The following is an 18,357-nucleotide window of genomic DNA, read 5'->3' as shown; positions in this document are numbered from 1 at the left end:
TAATGCCTTTCAACATATAACTCGACATTCCGGTCTGATTTCTTTAGAGCAAACGTAGACAAAAGGGTGAGAATCAGTGACTGTTAGGTATTTACGAAGCATGGATGATTAATTGCTCGAGGGATGATCAATTGGTTGATGCTGTGCATAAAAAGGGTGTAGGTTTACTCCCCACAGGGTGTGGAATCGATCATAAAGGGTATAAAATTCAACCCCACGCGTGTAAATTTGAACCCATTTTTCATGAAAATGGAACCAAAAGGTGTTAAATGAGCACCATTGGGTGCAAATTTCACTCCTTAAAGGGAGTACAATCGTAACCTTGGGGTGCAAATTTACACCTTCTTATGAAAAAAATAATTTACTCCCTACATTGGGGAGTAAATTTACTCCCTGGGGGGTGTCACTTAAGGGACAAGCAGTTACTCCTATAGAAAGTCAATTTACACCTACTATGAGCATTTAAGAGAGATGGGCGTTGTGGCGTGCGCCTGTAACCCAGTTAACAATGGAAGTTACAAACTGATTCAGCCGAGGACGCAAGTTCGAATCTGAGTCACGTCTTTCGGATGGTGACGTTTAAAGGTCGGTTCCCAGACGCAAATAATCATATCTGATTGATTGAAACAGTCCCCAACAGGAAAAGTTCCTTTGTAGGGCCATGCATTGTGGTTCAAGGCATGCCCACATAGATTTTTTTTTTATGTTGGGGGGTCGTGGCAACATGCAATGAATTATTGAAAATATATTGCATTTTCTTTGTTTTTTGTTTTTGTGGGGGCGTCGATGTACCCTAGCGCCCGCTGCATACAGTCATGATTCATTGGCTAAGCAATGGCCTCGTTACTGTGAGCCCCCAGGATCAATATCGTGTCGATATGCTATATTAGTGCCCTTTTATTAGGTATTAATCCCCATTACTGTCAGTTATGACTTAAGGACGTAGGTCTCCTATTTGATAAGCATTGTAGCACACACATGTTTTAGCAGTCAAGCAAAAAAACACTCCCCAATTATCATTCAATAAAATCTGAGAATGTATACTATTATCTAGATCTATTAGGAATAAATCATTGTCAAAATCATTCAATAAATTGGGGTAAAAATAATTATTCCACCATTATGGCCAACATTGTATGAAACTTATTTGGAATGGTGATATTGCTGTGTAATGATTTGATAAGGAAGATTGGTAGCAATATCGCATAATGGTATGTCATTATCGGTTATAAGTAGGAGAAATGCAGTTAATCACTAAAACATTCATGTTTCTTTTTTCTTTGTTGAGCTTATGTTACATTTGTAAAATGTTATTTCTTTCGTTACACCCACACAAGGAAGTAATGTAAATATAATAGTATTATGTACTGTACATTGTCTAAGGTATTTTAAATTTTTTTGTTAATACATATTGGTACCAAAAAAAAACCGCATTAATTGCACTTGTATAGTAAATTCGTTGAATATAATGGAATGTATGAATTTCACTCACCTAAGTATTATGCATTCCCTGTGTTCTATTAATATAAAGTTACAGACAAACGTTTGGTTCCTGGATATTGATATACTTAGCAATAAATACATATATCTTTTTTTGAATTTTACACTCAATATATATATATATTGTGTTCCCTCTAATACTATTATTATGCTATTATATATGTATGTTATAGGAAACTTATTTGGAATTATGATATTGCTTTTGTAATGATTCGATATGGAAGATTGGTAGCAATATCTCATAATGGTATGATATTATCGGTTATAAGTAGGAGAAATGCCATAGTTAATCACTAAAACATTCATGTTTCTTTTGTCTTTGTTGAGCTTATGTTATATTCGTAAAATGTTATATCTTTCATAACACACACAAGCAGTAATTTACATAACCACGCAGAGGACCTGGGGTTTTGTGTAATTTATTGTAATTTAATTTTATTTTCATGTACATCTTGAAAACAAAGTATGACTGAATAAAGATGATCAATATATGTATAGTGATGAGACAACTGCAAGTCATACTTTTTTAATATCAAATGTAAGATACACAATAAAGCTCAACCTACGCAATGAATACTTCTATTTATATATGGTACTTAGGATTGATTTCGTATTGCATTTAGTGAAATCAACAGAAAGAAAGAGATAGCCAGAGAGAGACAGACAGAGAGAGGCAGACAGAGAGAGGTAGACAGAGAGAAGGACAAAGAGACTGTATTTGTATATTTCCGTGTATGCCAGATTTAACCTTTCATTTCATTCAAGCTACTACATGATAAATATACATGACAAAATGGACATTTTGTTGCTTCGTCGGCGAGGGGATAATTAGTCAAGATGTTGAAAAATGTTTTTCTTATTTGGATTATTGATGTAATTCATCTTCAAAGATGCCTGAGAAAACGCACCAGGTGTTCATCGATCTCACAGAGAAGAAGAATATCTAAACCGGTACCTGGGACATCAGACATTATAAACCCAGCTGTGTTTTTTACTGCGGAATTGATTGAGAAACTGAAACAAAACTCTTGAATCGTGCATACATATTCTGTTTCATCTGAGGAAGAGGTCATACTTTGCATTTCATTAATACATGCTCAACGTGGAACTGTGCATCGCTCTGCCACCTAGATAGAGTTGAAAGTCATTTCTCTTCTCTAGAAATCCGTTATTTACAATTACAAAACAATGGATACAATAGAACCAGGTGTTATTCCAAAGACATATTACAATAGTATGGTTTTACTTTGTTTCCTCGCTTGTGCTGGGTTTTGTTGTGCTGTACTACAGGCTCTGCCATCATCCTGTCATAATGATGACTGCAGTAAGCATGGAGGAGACCTAACATATGCATTCATCAGGATGGCTCTAAGCACAGCTAATCTCTTAATCACTGTTTTTGTTGGATGGTTGATTAAGAACAGAGCCAACTTTCATCGACGCCAGGAAGTATTTTGGCCGATGCAGTGTCGACATTGTGCTCAAGTCGTGGGCCTAGAAAGTGCTGATACTCCATCTTCTGTGTTAAAAGACGATGAAAGGGCACAGTTTCAGCAGCGATCTATTTTCCGTCGATGGTCATTCCCCACCAATCTCGAAAGCTTGAAAAGGTCTGTGACAGTGAATCATGTGAATAACTCACCAGCAACGTCAGCTGAACGCCTCAAAAATACACCCATGACTGCACCAGCCTCTCATGAACAGAACAACACAACGATTTCGAGGGCTCGGAAGCAAATTTTTTATAAGCCACCTCATAAATCTCTTTTACTAATTTTCACTATTTTTGGAAGTGTAGTACTTATTGTAATACCCCTGCAAATCATCGGTATCTTTATATGTCTTACAAACTCTGGTCAATCAGTATCAACAACGGTTACCCAGGTAGCTCAAGCTGTATTTGATTTATCAATTATAACCGCTTTTATAATGTCTTTGTTCTTCTTCAATATCTACTACGATGCTGTCATAATTGTCAAGGCAAAGTTTTCAATAAGTATTAGCATATACCTCGCTCTCTCGATTGCTATCGCAGCCCTAAAAACAGGATATCCCATCAGCGCTGACATAGCAACAGTTTACGATCCTTTAAAAGATTCATGTGATATGAACAAGTCTTTGAAACAATTTCTCATTGATCTAGATGACATGATGGTAACAGTATATACTGAGATAACCATAATTGCAGTTGGTATATTGTGGAATATATGGTTGTCTATGGTTCCTCAATGTTTCTTGGATACCGCGAGTAGTCCTCCTGAGTTCGATTACTTTGACACAATCAACAGAAAACCATTCAGCAAAAGAATCTTAAATGCTTTGACAAATATTTACTTGAAAATAAAACTTAAATTTTGGAGAACAGGTTGGGACAATGAGCGGTACTTGTTACAACATACTACCACAAGTCACCAACGTTTCCCTTATCTACGTACGATTCTTATTCTGGCCATTATTTTGAATGTGATATATTTTACATTTTATATGTATGTATCGTCTGGTGACTGGCTAAACTCTGAAAGCACAAGGACATACATAGGATGGGTCCTTATGATGGCTTTTTACATCCCGTTCATAGGTCTCTATCACTTTCAAATCTTCCTCTCGGGTCGTTCTAAAACAATTCTCCTTAAAAATCCAATCACAGTGTCAAGTGGTCTCGTACAGAGTCATGACATTGTTCTATTGTTGAGCGGTGGTGGAATATATATGCTCAATATTTTTCGTTTGGTGGGAGCTTTGGGCATCTTAATGCGCTTTGCTACTAAGGCTCAAGATGAGATAGCTCTTGCTGCTTTCTCTATAGTATACGCTGTTTTCCAATTTTACATTGTTTGGACAATGACGTCTTTCTTACTCATAATCCAACGCAGGAAATTCACAAGTGATGCAGAAGTCAAATGGGTTTTAATTTGCCTCATCTATACTTTTGTTGCAAATGCATGTAACTGGCTGATAGGTTTATTTAATGTTAACTCATGGATCGAGCTTGAACTATACTATGGTTCTATCGGAAAGGTGATTGGTGGATCTGTAGAACCTATCATATCACTATATGGGTTGCACGCAGCTATGATAGCTTATGGAGCATATCAAGACATTCAAAAAGGATATGTAAGATAATAAATTGAAATGATTACATGTACACACAGTTTGTATATATGAACACTGTGTGTGGAACATTCTTTTTAAATCTTAATGTATATGCTTATAACACTTATATCATTTAAGCTTGTATGGCTATCATGGACTTAGACCAAGTTAGAAAAACTCTTTTAGAATCGACTATAATTTCTTCCCGAAGGGGAAGCTTGATCCAGAATGAAGGAAGGTCATTGATATTGATCAAAGATGAGAATTTTTATTTCTAAGTTATGAAGGAGGATTTGTTAAGCCACGCAGGAATTGTTTTACTTGCTGAGCCGTATGATGAACATACCAAGAGGCTGCAGATTGAAATAATAATCATCAAATCAAATGCCATGGTATACATATGAGAAGACTGTGTTCTTTAGATTTAATCGCTGAACAACAACACAACTACAAAACAAGACATATGAAATGTTAAGTGCTTACTGTATGTCCATGTTGGCCCCGTCTTATAAAAAGTTGCGATTGATCCAAATAAATCGCCAGTTTTCCAATCAATCCAATCAGTCTCCTAAATCTTATGTAAATAGTTGCGACTGATATCGATCGAAAATAAGTTGCGATTATTTTTGTTGTTTTTGTTGTTGTTTAATTTAGGCAAGTCAGTCAGTTTATGACCATTATATACACTCATATAACATGCGTGTATACCGTGTGAGTCAAAAAAAAGTTTACACTCAGAAAATTGTCATTTATTTGAAAAGTCAGCTATAACCGATTGGTTATCATATATGTTTTGATAGAGTGTTATATCCCAACTCGTTTGGTATCATTTTTGTGTGGTATATGTTCACGCTTGGATGAACAGGAGGCATTGTTTGCGAGAGTGAAAAATTCGACTTGCGCAACAGTATTAAATTGAGAGAATGAATTGAATGTATCAAATGAGATACATTGCATATGCTTTCTGCAGAAGCAAATTCACATACACACACACACACACACGCGCGCACAAATGTTCTTTGATATTATGTTATATTTGATATGTGTAGCATGATTAATTTCATTGGGGATGTTATTTGGATCTGCAAAGACCGAATTAATACCGAAATCCCAACTGCTTTATTTCAACATCAAATAAGCCGTTTGGCACAAGGTGATTTTTGCACTCTTGCAAAGAAAGTATCCTGGTCCGTATCCGGACACCTACCCCATGGACATCCACCCCCGGATAACCATTCCCAGTCAACTACCCCCTAAGACAACTACCCCTTAGGGGCAAGCACCCTCTACGACGACTACCCCGGGAAAACTACCCCTGGACAACTACCCTTCAGACAACTACCCCCTAGGATAGTTGTCCGGGGTAGTTGTCCTAGAGGTTGGTTGTCGCAGGGGGTAGTTGTCGTGGGGTTGTTGTCCTAGGGGTAGTTGTCTGGGGGTAGTTGTCCATGGGGGTAGTTGTCCGGGGGTAGTTGTCCTAGGGGTTAGTTGTCTCGGTGTACTTGTCCGGGCAACTAGGACAACTACCCCCTTGGGCAATAAGCCTCTAGGAAGACTACCCCCTGGGACAGCTACCCCCGAATAACTACCCCCTAGGACAACTACCCCCAGACAACTACCCCCGGACAACTGCCACCCAGACAACAACCCAAAGACAACTATCCCCTAGGATAACTACCCCCAGACAACTATGTCCAGGGAGTAGGTGTCCTAGAACCAAAATTACAACGTGTTGTACATAATTACCGTATCCAGACACCTACCTCCTGCTGGATATCTACCCCTCCCCCCCCCCCCTGATAACCACCACCAGTCAACTACCCCCTAGGACAATCTAACAACTAGGGCAACCACCCTCTAGGAGGACTACCCCCCGGGACAACTACCCCCAGACAACTACCCCCTAGGACAACTACCCTCGGACAACTACCCCTAGGATAGTTGTCATACTGGGTAGTTGTCTGGGAGGGGGTAGTTGTCCTAGGGGCTAGTTTACTGAAGGGAGGTGTCCGGGGGTAGTTATCCCAGGAGGTAGTCGTCCTAGAGACTGGTTGCCCTAGGGGAGTTGTCCTAGGGGGTAGTTGTCCTAGGGGTGGTTATCCGGGGTTGGATCTCAAGGGGGTACATGTAACTGTCTTAGAACCCATAAATACTGTTAAAATGACTAAATCAGTTCATGTACCCTCACCCTGCCCCGCATTTTAACACCAAACTTTTTAAAAAGGGATCAAAAACAATTATGTAATGTAGATACTAGAGTATTATCTACTCACTACACTGAGTAGGGTATTTTGTAAATTTTTTTAAAATACGTATTGGTAAAATAAAAATGACATCGTGTTGTATATAAATACTGTTAACACGACTAAATCAGTACATGAACCCTCACCCTGCCCAGCATTTTAACACCAACTTTAAAAAAAAAGAAATTTAAAGAAATGATGTCATGTAAATATTATGTACTGTACATTGTGTCGGGTATTTTTTTTAAATACTTATCGGTAAAATAATTTAAAAAATATAGACATATGTTGCACTTATAAAGTACTTGTTTATTGATGAGACAACTGCAAACCACACTTTGTGAACATCAACTGTAAGATACACAATAAAGCTCAAACTACGCAATGCACGTAGGCATCGTAATTTTGAATGATTTCGTATTGCATTTAGTGAAATTGAAAGAAAGAAAGAGATAAATAGAGAGAGAGAGAGAGAGATAAACAGACAAACAGACAGCGAGAGAAAGAGCGACTATATTCCGTGTATGCTGTATTTAACCTTTCATTTATTTCAAGCTAATGATAAATAAACATGAAGAAAGGAACATATTATTGCTGAACAGGATACTAACATGCATGCTTTGCGTCTCGCAAAATTGTAAAGTATTATTGTGATATTGAAATGATACTATGTTTATAATCATATGTTTATAATCATGCATTTATTTGTTCAAATATAATACGAGCAAGTGTTGGTGTCAATGGAACATACAATCGATATTGTAGCATTCGTAAAACCCAAATTACACCCTTTTGTGTCTTGTTTGATAGTCCGATTAATTATTAAATGGCCCGGCTTTCAAATGGTCCGGCTTTCACGAAGACATTCGGGTTAGAATTAAGAAATCGTCAAGAACAAAATGTCAAATTTTCAAATTTCGAGACCAAAAAAAAAGGGGAAAAAAGTGTCCTCTTACCCCCCCCCCCCCCCCCCCCCCCCCCCCCGCTTATTCAGCGGCTGGCTGAGTCGTTGCGATTTTTTTTGGACTCCAAACAAAACAAAAAAGTGTTGGTTCTGGTGCCTGACGGTACAGCACGGTGGCCCCGACATCCAGGGACCTGGTCATCTCCAGATAGAAAGCGCGCACGGCCGACCGACATTATACATCTCACGAGTTCAAACTTCTGCATTGATGTACACGAGGATCGATCGAGAATACCGACACAGCTGACCCTACACAGCCAACATATTTATGCATACCTTTCTTGCTCTCTCGACGAGACAAATCCAACCCCCCCCCCCCCCCTCTCTCTCTCTCTCTCTCTCTCTTACTCCTACTTCTCCTCTCTCAAGCTCTCACCCCCCCCCCCTTTCTCTCTTTCATCCCCCGTTTCTTTTGTTTCATTTGCTTTCTTTCTCTTTTTTTTCTTCCCTTTTTTCCTTTTTTTTCTTTTCCTTTTTTTTTCTTTTCCTTTTTTTCTTTTCCTTTCTTTCTTTTTATTTCATTTTCCTTTTTTCCTCTCCTTCCTCTTTTTCTTTTTACTCTTTCTTTCTTCTCTTACATTCTTCTCTTCCTTTTCTTTTTACTCTTTTCTGTCCTTTTCCATCTCATTTTCCCAATGGCGTCGCAACTTTACTGACAATATCCTGATAGATGGGGGGGGGCGGGGGGAGGGTGTCACATTCCACAGCCCCCCCCCCCCTCATTAGCGACGCCCCTAAGCCCGATACGATTTACTTTTGGCAGGCCACACATAAACTATATCATCTACGAACAATCTGATTGGAGGACTATTTCCAGAAGTCAATTTAGTTAAGACTTTTAAAAGTATATTCGGTTAAATAAATCTTTAAAAATATATGTTCGTCTTTATAGAAAGGATTTAAAATTTAGGACCTAGAAATGAAGAAAGTAAAATCATTTTTACCGTCGTATAGCTAGTAATAGCTCCAAGATATCCCAATTGACGACAGGACACGGTAGCTTCTTCCCAGCCCCAGTCATCTCCACAGATAGGTGTCCAATAGCTTTCATCAAACATCTCTACTTGACCATCCTTAGATGAACTACCGTTCGAAAGTCTTATATCCCCATCTGTAATAACACAAATAAGAAATATATGTAAACCAATAATACAAGTATTTCTCCACAACGAAATCAATATAATAATGCTATTTAGTAAATAATCAATACTGTTACGCCGAGAATCGATTCTTCGAAGAGAAAAAAATATTCAGAATAAAAATAAACTTCATGATTTTCACATTCTTTATATTGTCTCCCCTCCCCCCTCACCTCATTATATGCATGTGAAAATCGACTATGGATTATGCAGGTTCCATATATTACTACTACTTCTTCTACTACTACTTCTATTATTACTACTGCTACTAATACTGATAACAATAATAATAAAGATAATGATAATAATAATAATAATAATAATAATAATAATAATAATAATAATAATAATAATAATAATAATAATAATAATAATAATAATAATGATGATAAGGAGAAGAACGAAAAAAATAATAATATGTCAATGTTATTACATTTCCGTTAATGATAATAATAATAATAATAATAATAATAATAATAATATTAATAATAATGATAATAAGGAGAAGAACGGTAAATATAATAATATGTCAATGTTGTTACATTTCCGTTACGAAGGTAAAAAGACCAATCATCTTAACAGAGAAACAGTTTGAAGCAGTCTACGTGTGATGGATGTGTACACCCTCCCCCCCCCCCTCTCTCTCTCTCTCTCTCTCTCTTTCTCTTCAGGTTAACTATCAATAATATGGTCTGATAGAATTCTTTCCTCGCCCTATTCATCTATCATCTATTTCAAGTAAATATTCCTCTTTAAATCGTGCTCCTACTATGAATATGGAATAATGAATCTACTCTTCAGTGTTCTACTAAAATTCCAGATTGAAATACTAAATGTCAGCATGAGTCGGCAGTTCTTCGGTCGGCAGAATACAGTACCTTGTGGGAAAATTCATGTTCTTAATTAACATAGAAATTAATGCCTTGTCACGCCAACGAGACCGAAATTAGACCGATTAGAGACCAAACAGAAGATTATATTACCCCCTCCCCCCCCCCCCCCCTAGGGCCCTTAATAGTTCGGTTTGGAGTCGGTTCGGCCATGTGACAGAGGTATTTGTTCAAGTATTCTTCTTCATCCCCATCCATTTTCATAATTTGTTTCCCATTATTATTAACTACATTTTTATTCTCCTATTATCACGTTTAGAACCCTGTTAAACTCGACCATGTGACAGAGGTATTTGTTCAAGTATTCTTCTTCATCCCCATCCATTTTCATAATTTGTTTCCCATTATTATTAACTACATTTTTATTCTCCTATTATCACGTTTAGAGCCCTGTTAAACTTCTTTTTGATAGCTTGATAGCTATACGATAGCTCATTATTTTCTCATTAATTTTTACCCAGCATATACCATCACTTTCTGTAAGACATTAGACCGCCAATTAGTCTCTCGTAGATTCTTACTTTCATTTAACAAATTTTATTAATAGTAGGTAAATGAAACTGATTTGGGAGTGGCTTCTCGTTAGAGGATACAACATAGTTTCACTTCTTTTATTATATATTGTTTAATCATATATACACCCACATGGATTCTTGTAAACTTTTTTGTTTTTTGAACGGAAGCTCTTTACCAGGATGTTTTGACTCCTGAAAAGGATATGTTTATGAACCAAATGTTTACCCAGCATATACATGTATACAGATATGAAACTAGTCGACGTCATTACAAAACCTATCACAAAAATGCATTGTCATTACTTTTTTCTTTGAAGCTTAAAGTACACTGTTACCCATAAAGTTAGAACAAATTTAAGTCCTTTCATGAAAATGATTGTGACAATATGATCTATTATACATCTTCTCAGAATATTACTGATCGATTATGATTGATCAATTTATAAATGAATTGAATCAAAGGCCAAGTCCACTCCAAAAATAATTTGCTTTTAATAGTTGCAGAAAAAACAAGAGAAACAGAGCAAATGAAATTATTTGGAGTGGACTTGCCCTTTAAATACAGTATGATATCTAACCTTGTAGGATATCCTCATAGGATGTAGCGCATGAAACGGAAGCTACCATGTTAGACACGCATGTACGACTGTCCCAATTAAGTGAGCAGTAATACAAATGATATTCCGATCCATCGCATACAATATCATGAGCAGTGAAAACCATTGGATGATAGTCGATGAATGCATTCTGTAGGTACAATCAGTGACAATCAGTCTTGCAGAATACAAATATAACATTTAACAAACGTTTTGATCTAGAGGAGTGATAGATTTGAAAACACAAAAGTAGATACAGGTTGGTTTAAAAATATGATCGTGTATAAAATTACATGTATAGGACAATCAAATTTAAATCTAACAATTTCCACCTATTTGAACTATCAAGTATTCAAAGTTTATCAATCAACGAATCATGTTTTGCTTTTGAAGGTGCAACTTTTAAGCGTCAAATATTTCTTATACAAAAAATATACGCGTTTGAATATACACCCATTGAAAAATAAAACGTCTTGTTGAGTAGACAATTTAATGCACGCGTATGCACTCACATATGATAGGGCTCTCCCGGAACCCGGAACTCCTTACCTATAAAATGCCAGATAAAGTTTTTTTAGGTTGATTTTATACGTTCGACTTATAAACAGATTTTTTTGCCGGTGATTGGTACGCTTGAAGCACTGAATTTGTCCTGGCTTTAGATGGGCAGCCAAATATATGGGAAACGTCCAAAACAATTATTTAATTGAAATTATAACAATAATAAGACAAATATTTGGTGCAAGCTGTAATGCTCCACATATCTGACTACATTGCTATAGCCTCCGGGATATTACAAGTCACTAAATATTTTGTCCTTATAATTGGATCTTAAAAGTAAACAAAGGGGGAGAGGAGTCATCAGCTTACGGGAATGATTTTGAGCTAGGGGTTGACTAAATTTTTCAGTTATAAAATGTTGTGAGCAAAAACTTTGTCATGTTTATAAATATTATATTTTATCATATATTTTTTTTTTTTTTTGGAGGGGGTTGGCAACTACATAGTTTCAATAAATTTTCTAAATAAATCTACAAGGAGACCAAATTTTCCAGTTATGAAATGTTATGAGTGAGCAAGAACTGTTAAATTTTGTCAGTTTTTAAACATTTTATTTATGTAATTAATATTATATTAATTTGTTTAGGGGGGCAGCAATATAGTTTTACTAAATTTACTCAGTAAATCTGCAAGGAGACCCCCTCGCTCCCAAAATATGATGGACCTACTTCATCTACGGTATGAGATGTTCCCACGTAGCCTGCTTGCCTACATGTAACCTGTGCAGCTCTCCAGTCCCAGTTATCACTGCATACTGACTTCCATTGACCATCATGGAATACAGACACTCGGCTACTCTGATAGGTTGCATTGCCAGTCAACTCCACGCTGTATTCTATAATAAAAACAGTCATAGTATGTTTGGATACTTAAAGAGAAGGTTGAGTACTGTGAAAAGGTGAAACATAATTTGTGAGCGTTATTATTGTTATTATGCAAGTGTGGAAGAACATTAGATAAACAATGTTCCCTGAAGAGATTGGCTATTCAAATGCCTTTATATTCTAAAAATGTAACAGCTTAAAAAATGGGACGGATTTTTATGCCTCATGTTCGTGAAGTCCCATATACATATTTCTGTGTGAAGTGCTTGTAACCTTTACCAAAACTGGGCCTAACTTCTTATCATGTTGATGATTCCCGAACATTGCAGTCTACACCAATACTTATATGCTAGATGATCAACCTATTCTGATTGATTCCACATCGTTTCTTTTACAATGCAATCGCATGACCAGGGGTGTTTCACAAAGATACTAAGTTGAACTTATCTTTAAGTTGTACTTAACAATTATGGAAAGCCGTTAGCATCCATGAAAATATTTTGTACAAGTTATTTTAAAAGACATAAAATGTTGATTCAAATCATTCATATTTTCTATTATCAAGGAGATTTCGTGTTCTTGATGTGGAATTTACTTAAAAGTCTAAAATACTCTAATTTTCGCTTTGAATATAGTTTTTTTTTAAGGCTACAAATGGCTCTCCATAATTTCAACTTAGAGTTAAGTTCGACTTATGATCTTTGTGAAACACCCCCCTCCCCCCTGATCTCAACTTTATCTTTAAACGCTTGCTTCCAAGACAAACAGAATCAACAAAATATCCATATTTGAGTTTCACGAAAATCAGCCGGGACAGCAATTCATATTGAACTACCTCCTGTAACGGGAGAATAGGAGAAGATAAAGACATGGGGTAGCATTCTAAGATATATTTTATCTCAGATAAACTTTTAATTTATATATAGTGGTATTCTGAGAATCAATGAGCAAGTTTTTATCTCATCTAAGACACTCCTGTTCTCCTAGGGTTACATTAGGGAGACTTTAAAAACACTGCAACACCATCGCATGTATCTTTATATGCAGTACATTGCTAAGACTTATTTAGATGCGATGTTTAACTAAAACATTGCTAACACTTATACGGGTTAGAACTTGGACATTTCCAAGACCTAACCGAGTTAGATGTTTTACTAGTACACTACAGTGCTAGGACCTATACGGTTTAGATGATAAACTAGTAGAGTAATATATAATGAGACCTATCCGGGTGATTTTTTAAACTAGTAGAGTTATCCGGGTTAGATGTTAACTATTTAGTAGTACATTATTCATGAGCTATCCGGGTTAGATGTTAAACTAGTGCAGTACCAAGACCTATCTGGGTTAGATGTTAAACTAGTACACTACAGTGCTAGGACCTATACGGTTTAGATGATAAACTAGTAGAGTAATATATAATGAGACCTATCCGGGTGATTTTTTAAACTAGTAGAGTGCCAAGACCTATCCGGATTAGATGTTAAACTAGTACACTACAGTGCAAAGACCTATAAGGGTTAGATGATAAACTATTTAGTTGTACATTGCTCATGACCAATCCTGGTTAGATGTTAAAATAGTGCAGTGCCAATACCTATACGGTTTAGATGATAAACTAGTAGAGTTCTAAGACCTATCCGGGTTAGATGTTAAACTAGTAGAGTTCTAAGACCTATCCGGGTTAGATGTTAAACTAGTACAGTGTTTAGACCTATCCGGGTTAGGTGGTAAACTAGTGCAGTGCTAAGGCCTATCCGGGTTAGATGAAAAACTAGAACATTGCTAAGACTTATCCGGGTTAGATGATGAACTAGTAGAGTGCCAAGAACTATCCAGGTTAGATGATAAACTAGTAGAGTGCTAAGACCTATCCGGGTTTGATGATAAACTAGTTCATAGCTGGGATTTATTTGGGTTAAATGATAAACTAGGACATTGCTAAACACCTACCCCGGTTAGATATTAAACTAGTACAGTGCTAAGGCCTATCTGGGTTAGATTTTAAACTAGTACATTGCTAAGACGTGTCCGGGTTGCATGGCAAACTACTGGTAATGAGACGCTAAATGTAATAAGTAGAGCATTGCCTATATCCATATGGTCCAATTAAACTTGTGCATTGCTGAAACCTTCATATATCTGGGTTACATGTTAAACTATTGCACTAATAAAATACATCTGTTAACAATGTCAAAATAGTATCGAGGTGGTATTCGGAAATTGATGTCATTTTTATGTTATTAAAACAATGTTAATTATCATAACGAATCGAAAGTAAGACTTGTATATGTCTGTGGAAAGATGGCTGCGTTGGCATAATGTGAAAAGACACGACTGCGCAAGCAGTGTTAATTCTGCACAATTCGAGTTTGTTAGAACAGTTCACATCTTTTTTCCATAACATAAATGAAAATTTTCAGAATACGTCTTCAGCATTTAGGCAATGCATCTAACCATCCTTCAACGACAAACTTACCAGCATAAGAATCTTGCTCACATATAACACTGCTGTCATTATCATGTGTGCAGTCTGATAGTAGAGTTCCGTGTGATAATGGACAGTCATGATGCGTCAACTCAGTCCCACGGCAGTTATATCCTGTAGATACCACACGGTCGGAATTCCTTCCAAAGAAAGCCTAAAGACATGGCAGTTCAAAGGTGTAAGTATCGTCTTCGAACTTACACTGTCGCTCATAAAGGTGGAATATTTAAGTTTTACCCCAATTTATGGAATTATTTTAAAAATTATTTAAAAATAATAGATATAGATAATAGTATACATTCTCAGATTTTATTGAATAATAACTTGCCAATGTGTGTTTTGCGGAACTGCTAAAGCATGTGTATGCTACTATGCTTATTAACTAGGGGACCTACGCTCTCAAGTCATAGATGACAGTAATGAGGATTAATGCCCCACAAAAGGGCACTAATATAGCACATCGACACGGCTTTGATCCTGGGGCCTCACAGTTACGAGGCCATTGTTTTGTCACTGAACCATGACTGTACGCAGCGGGGGCTAGGGTAGGGGGCAGTTTCCATAAATTTTAAAAAAAAAAAAAAAAGTAAATTTTCAATAATTTATTGCATTTAACCCGGTGCCTAACATTAAAAAAAATTCTGTGTGCCCATGTCAGAGCCATAATGCATGGCAAATTATTATTCAATAAAATCTGAGAATGTATACTATTATCTAGATCTATTATTTTTAAATTATTTTTAAAATAATTCCATAAATTGGAATAAAAAAAATATTCCACCTTTATGAGCGACAGTGTAGATAACACAATCGCAACTACTTTCTAGAAATTTAATTTTAGGGCAATTTCAAAATCCAATCATCTATCTCATAGAAATCATATTCGGATTACATAATTAATTATTGTTATGCATTTTTGTACATTTCAATTAGGTGATGCACAAGGATATTGAAATCGCCTTAATTAGGTGATTGTTTTTGTTCAAGTAGTTGCAATCGGGTTGTATTATAATCAATCTTATATTAAACGATAAAGGTATTCTTGAAATAATTCTTACAAATGACTAGTCCTACTAATCTCATGAAATAGTAAAATTCACAAAAAGTAAAAATTGAATTTACTTGCAAGAATAAAAATGGCGGTATTATTGTAAAATGAAATTAGATTCAAAGAAATAAGTTGACGTAATCCAAAATTTAAACTAACTAGGCCTACCACACTTTTTGGACGACGACGCCCCCCCCCCCCCCCCCCCCCAACACAGACACACACACGCACACTCAATCCGAGAATTTGCCTCTCTTATTCGTTTAACATGTTTAATAAGCCTGGGGAAAATGTTTAGATAGAGGGATTGGTTGACAAATCAAACATTTCAAGTGAGGCGGGATAGATTTCATTGCGCCTAACATGTAGGCAAGTATGATAATAATTATATATATATATATATATATATGAGTGTGTGTGCGTATGTGTGTGTGTCTTTATTATCTGGTAAACCAAGTGTAAGGAACCACATGGATGTGACATTAATTTACCCCTTTCTTAGCGTAGGTGGCGCGTTTAAATCCGACTTGTCTGCAGACTACATGAGCATCTTCAATATCCCAGGCTACATCACATACGGATCCCCAGCGCTCTCCTGTAAACATCTCTACTCTGCCTGCATACGGGACATTACCATTCACCAGACGAACAGCTCCACTCACTGATTATACGGATATGACAAGATTAGGATTTAGATAAACATGTCAAATATCAAACAATGCCCCACACAAAAAAAATTGATAACGAAACAGAACCAACAGAAATTTGACAAGAAAATTGACCCATTTTTAATTTTTTGGATGGGTTGAGGCATCCAAGCAGTGTATGTATACCATGGAGTGATAATATATTCTATTATATCATGTTTGTGTCGGCCTCCACATCCCCTAACAATTTCCATGACAGTGGGATATCTTTTTCCTTTATTTTCAATGACTTTCCATGACTTTCCAGAAAAAATGTTTTTCATGACTTTCCAGGTTTTCCCATTACCGCGGGAACTTGTGTTTTTTCCTTCAGCTGGGAGCTAATAAAAACCGAAGTCCACAGCTATAACAAAAATTTAAAAATGCTTTACAGCTGGGTACATATTTACTAAAACAACACCGAGGGAGACAATGCGAACATGATATAGAATAGTCATTGATAAAGTTCAGACAACTTGAAAGTCAGATATTTTTTTAAGGCTAACTCAAGACAAGCTTTAAAGATAAACGTTGACAATAAAATAAAAACTACAGCAAACACTATCAACATAATACAGTATGAAAGAAGGTACCGAATTTCGTTCCATCACACACAACGCCCACGTCATCATTATGAGAGCAGCCCACAGTGTTTTCAAAGTTCGAACCGACATTGCAGTCTCTCAGCGTTGCCGAGAATGCTGGGCATTGTATATCCTCTACTATATCACCTGAACCGGGACCAAACGAGTGCTGAAACATAAAAGTATATGGTTCTTATTACATCTTGGTTTGTGAATTTATCTCAGTATGATTGAAGCGAAGCAAGGAAAATTACTTTTAATAAATTAATCAATGATACCAGTTCTGATTCTCATTTTTCTATATAAAAGAAAACACATATCATCACTATTTCAATTGCAAATAAAAGACGTATATGTACATCTGGCTGGATGAAATATTTTTGAAAATACATGTATTCTGTTGTAAGAAAAGTATAAAGAAAATAGTAATTCCAAGCCAGGGGTTCTTAATAATTTCAGTTATCTTCATTGAAATTTGAAAAGGGATTTCACTGTTCAAAGCCGACTCAAAATCAAAGTAATGTTACCTACAGATTTGTCTACTATTTTATATCACCACAGACTTGTCAAGATGAACTATGTATTTACCATAGACAATGCCACCCCAGTATAGCCTAGCTCATGGCATAAGACTCTCGCCTCGTCATCAGTCCAATGTCCACATACAGTCCACCAACTGTACTCATGAAAGATCTCAACACGTCCGCTATATGCATCATCACCATCTACTAATCTAACCTCACCATCTAAACACATAGGATACAATCAGAATGAATATCAAAGAAACGAATTTTGAATAGATGAGGGAGAAGGAAAAATTGGGAGAGCGGGTATGAAGACACAGGAAAGAACGATGTAAGAGAAGAATAAGGAAATATAGAACTTAGATTTTAATATAATAGTTATAAAAGGGAAAGTAGCTCGCTGATATCGATTGTGATGTTAAATTCATTTTATCATATTCTTAGTGATATCTAAAGCATTTTCTTTAATTTTTTAATTTTGAACACTATGGGAAATCTCAGCAGTTCGTAATTCTTGTTTCTTGATATATTATCAATACGTGGCCAAATTGCAGTTAAGCAAGAGAGTATTATTAACCGAACTTCCTTTTTTTTATTCTATATCTAATCCACCTCCCTTTCGCTGTCTTTTATATACCACAGTGATTATGTTATTATCCCCTTCCCCGTTTGTTAGAAATCTCTCTCTACATCTTAAGCAAA

At 36.2% G+C, this 18,357-nt stretch overlaps 1 protein-coding gene across 1 annotated transcript in view; it reads right to left on the bottom strand.

The window, feature by feature from the left end:
- LOC115920417 (deleted in malignant brain tumors 1 protein-like) overlaps nucleotides 1–18,357 on the bottom strand; it is a 35,480-nt gene that overhangs the window by 17,028 nt on the left and 95 nt on the right. Inside the window, exons 2-7 of the mRNA XM_030976181.1 lie at nucleotides 17,141–17,300; nucleotides 16,353–16,522; nucleotides 14,805–14,967; nucleotides 12,170–12,336; nucleotides 10,923–11,091; nucleotides 8,745–8,911 (exon numbers count right to left, since the gene is read on the bottom strand). Coding sequence (XP_030832041.1) covers nucleotides 8,745–8,911; nucleotides 10,923–11,091; nucleotides 12,170–12,336; nucleotides 14,805–14,967; nucleotides 16,353–16,522; nucleotides 17,141–17,300 — 996 coding nt within the window. The remainder of the gene's footprint in view (nucleotides 1–8,744; nucleotides 8,912–10,922; nucleotides 11,092–12,169; nucleotides 12,337–14,804; nucleotides 14,968–16,352; nucleotides 16,523–17,140; nucleotides 17,301–18,357) is intronic.

This window comes from Strongylocentrotus purpuratus, unplaced genomic scaffold (genome assembly GCF_000002235.5).
Source record: "Strongylocentrotus purpuratus isolate Spur 01 unplaced genomic scaffold, Spur_5.0 spur5_scaffold_8, whole genome shotgun sequence".
NCBI lineage: Eukaryota > Metazoa > Echinodermata > Echinoidea > Camarodonta > Strongylocentrotidae > Strongylocentrotus > Strongylocentrotus purpuratus.
The sequence above is the reverse complement of the archived record's forward strand: the minus strand, read 5'-3'. Positions and strand labels throughout refer to the sequence as shown.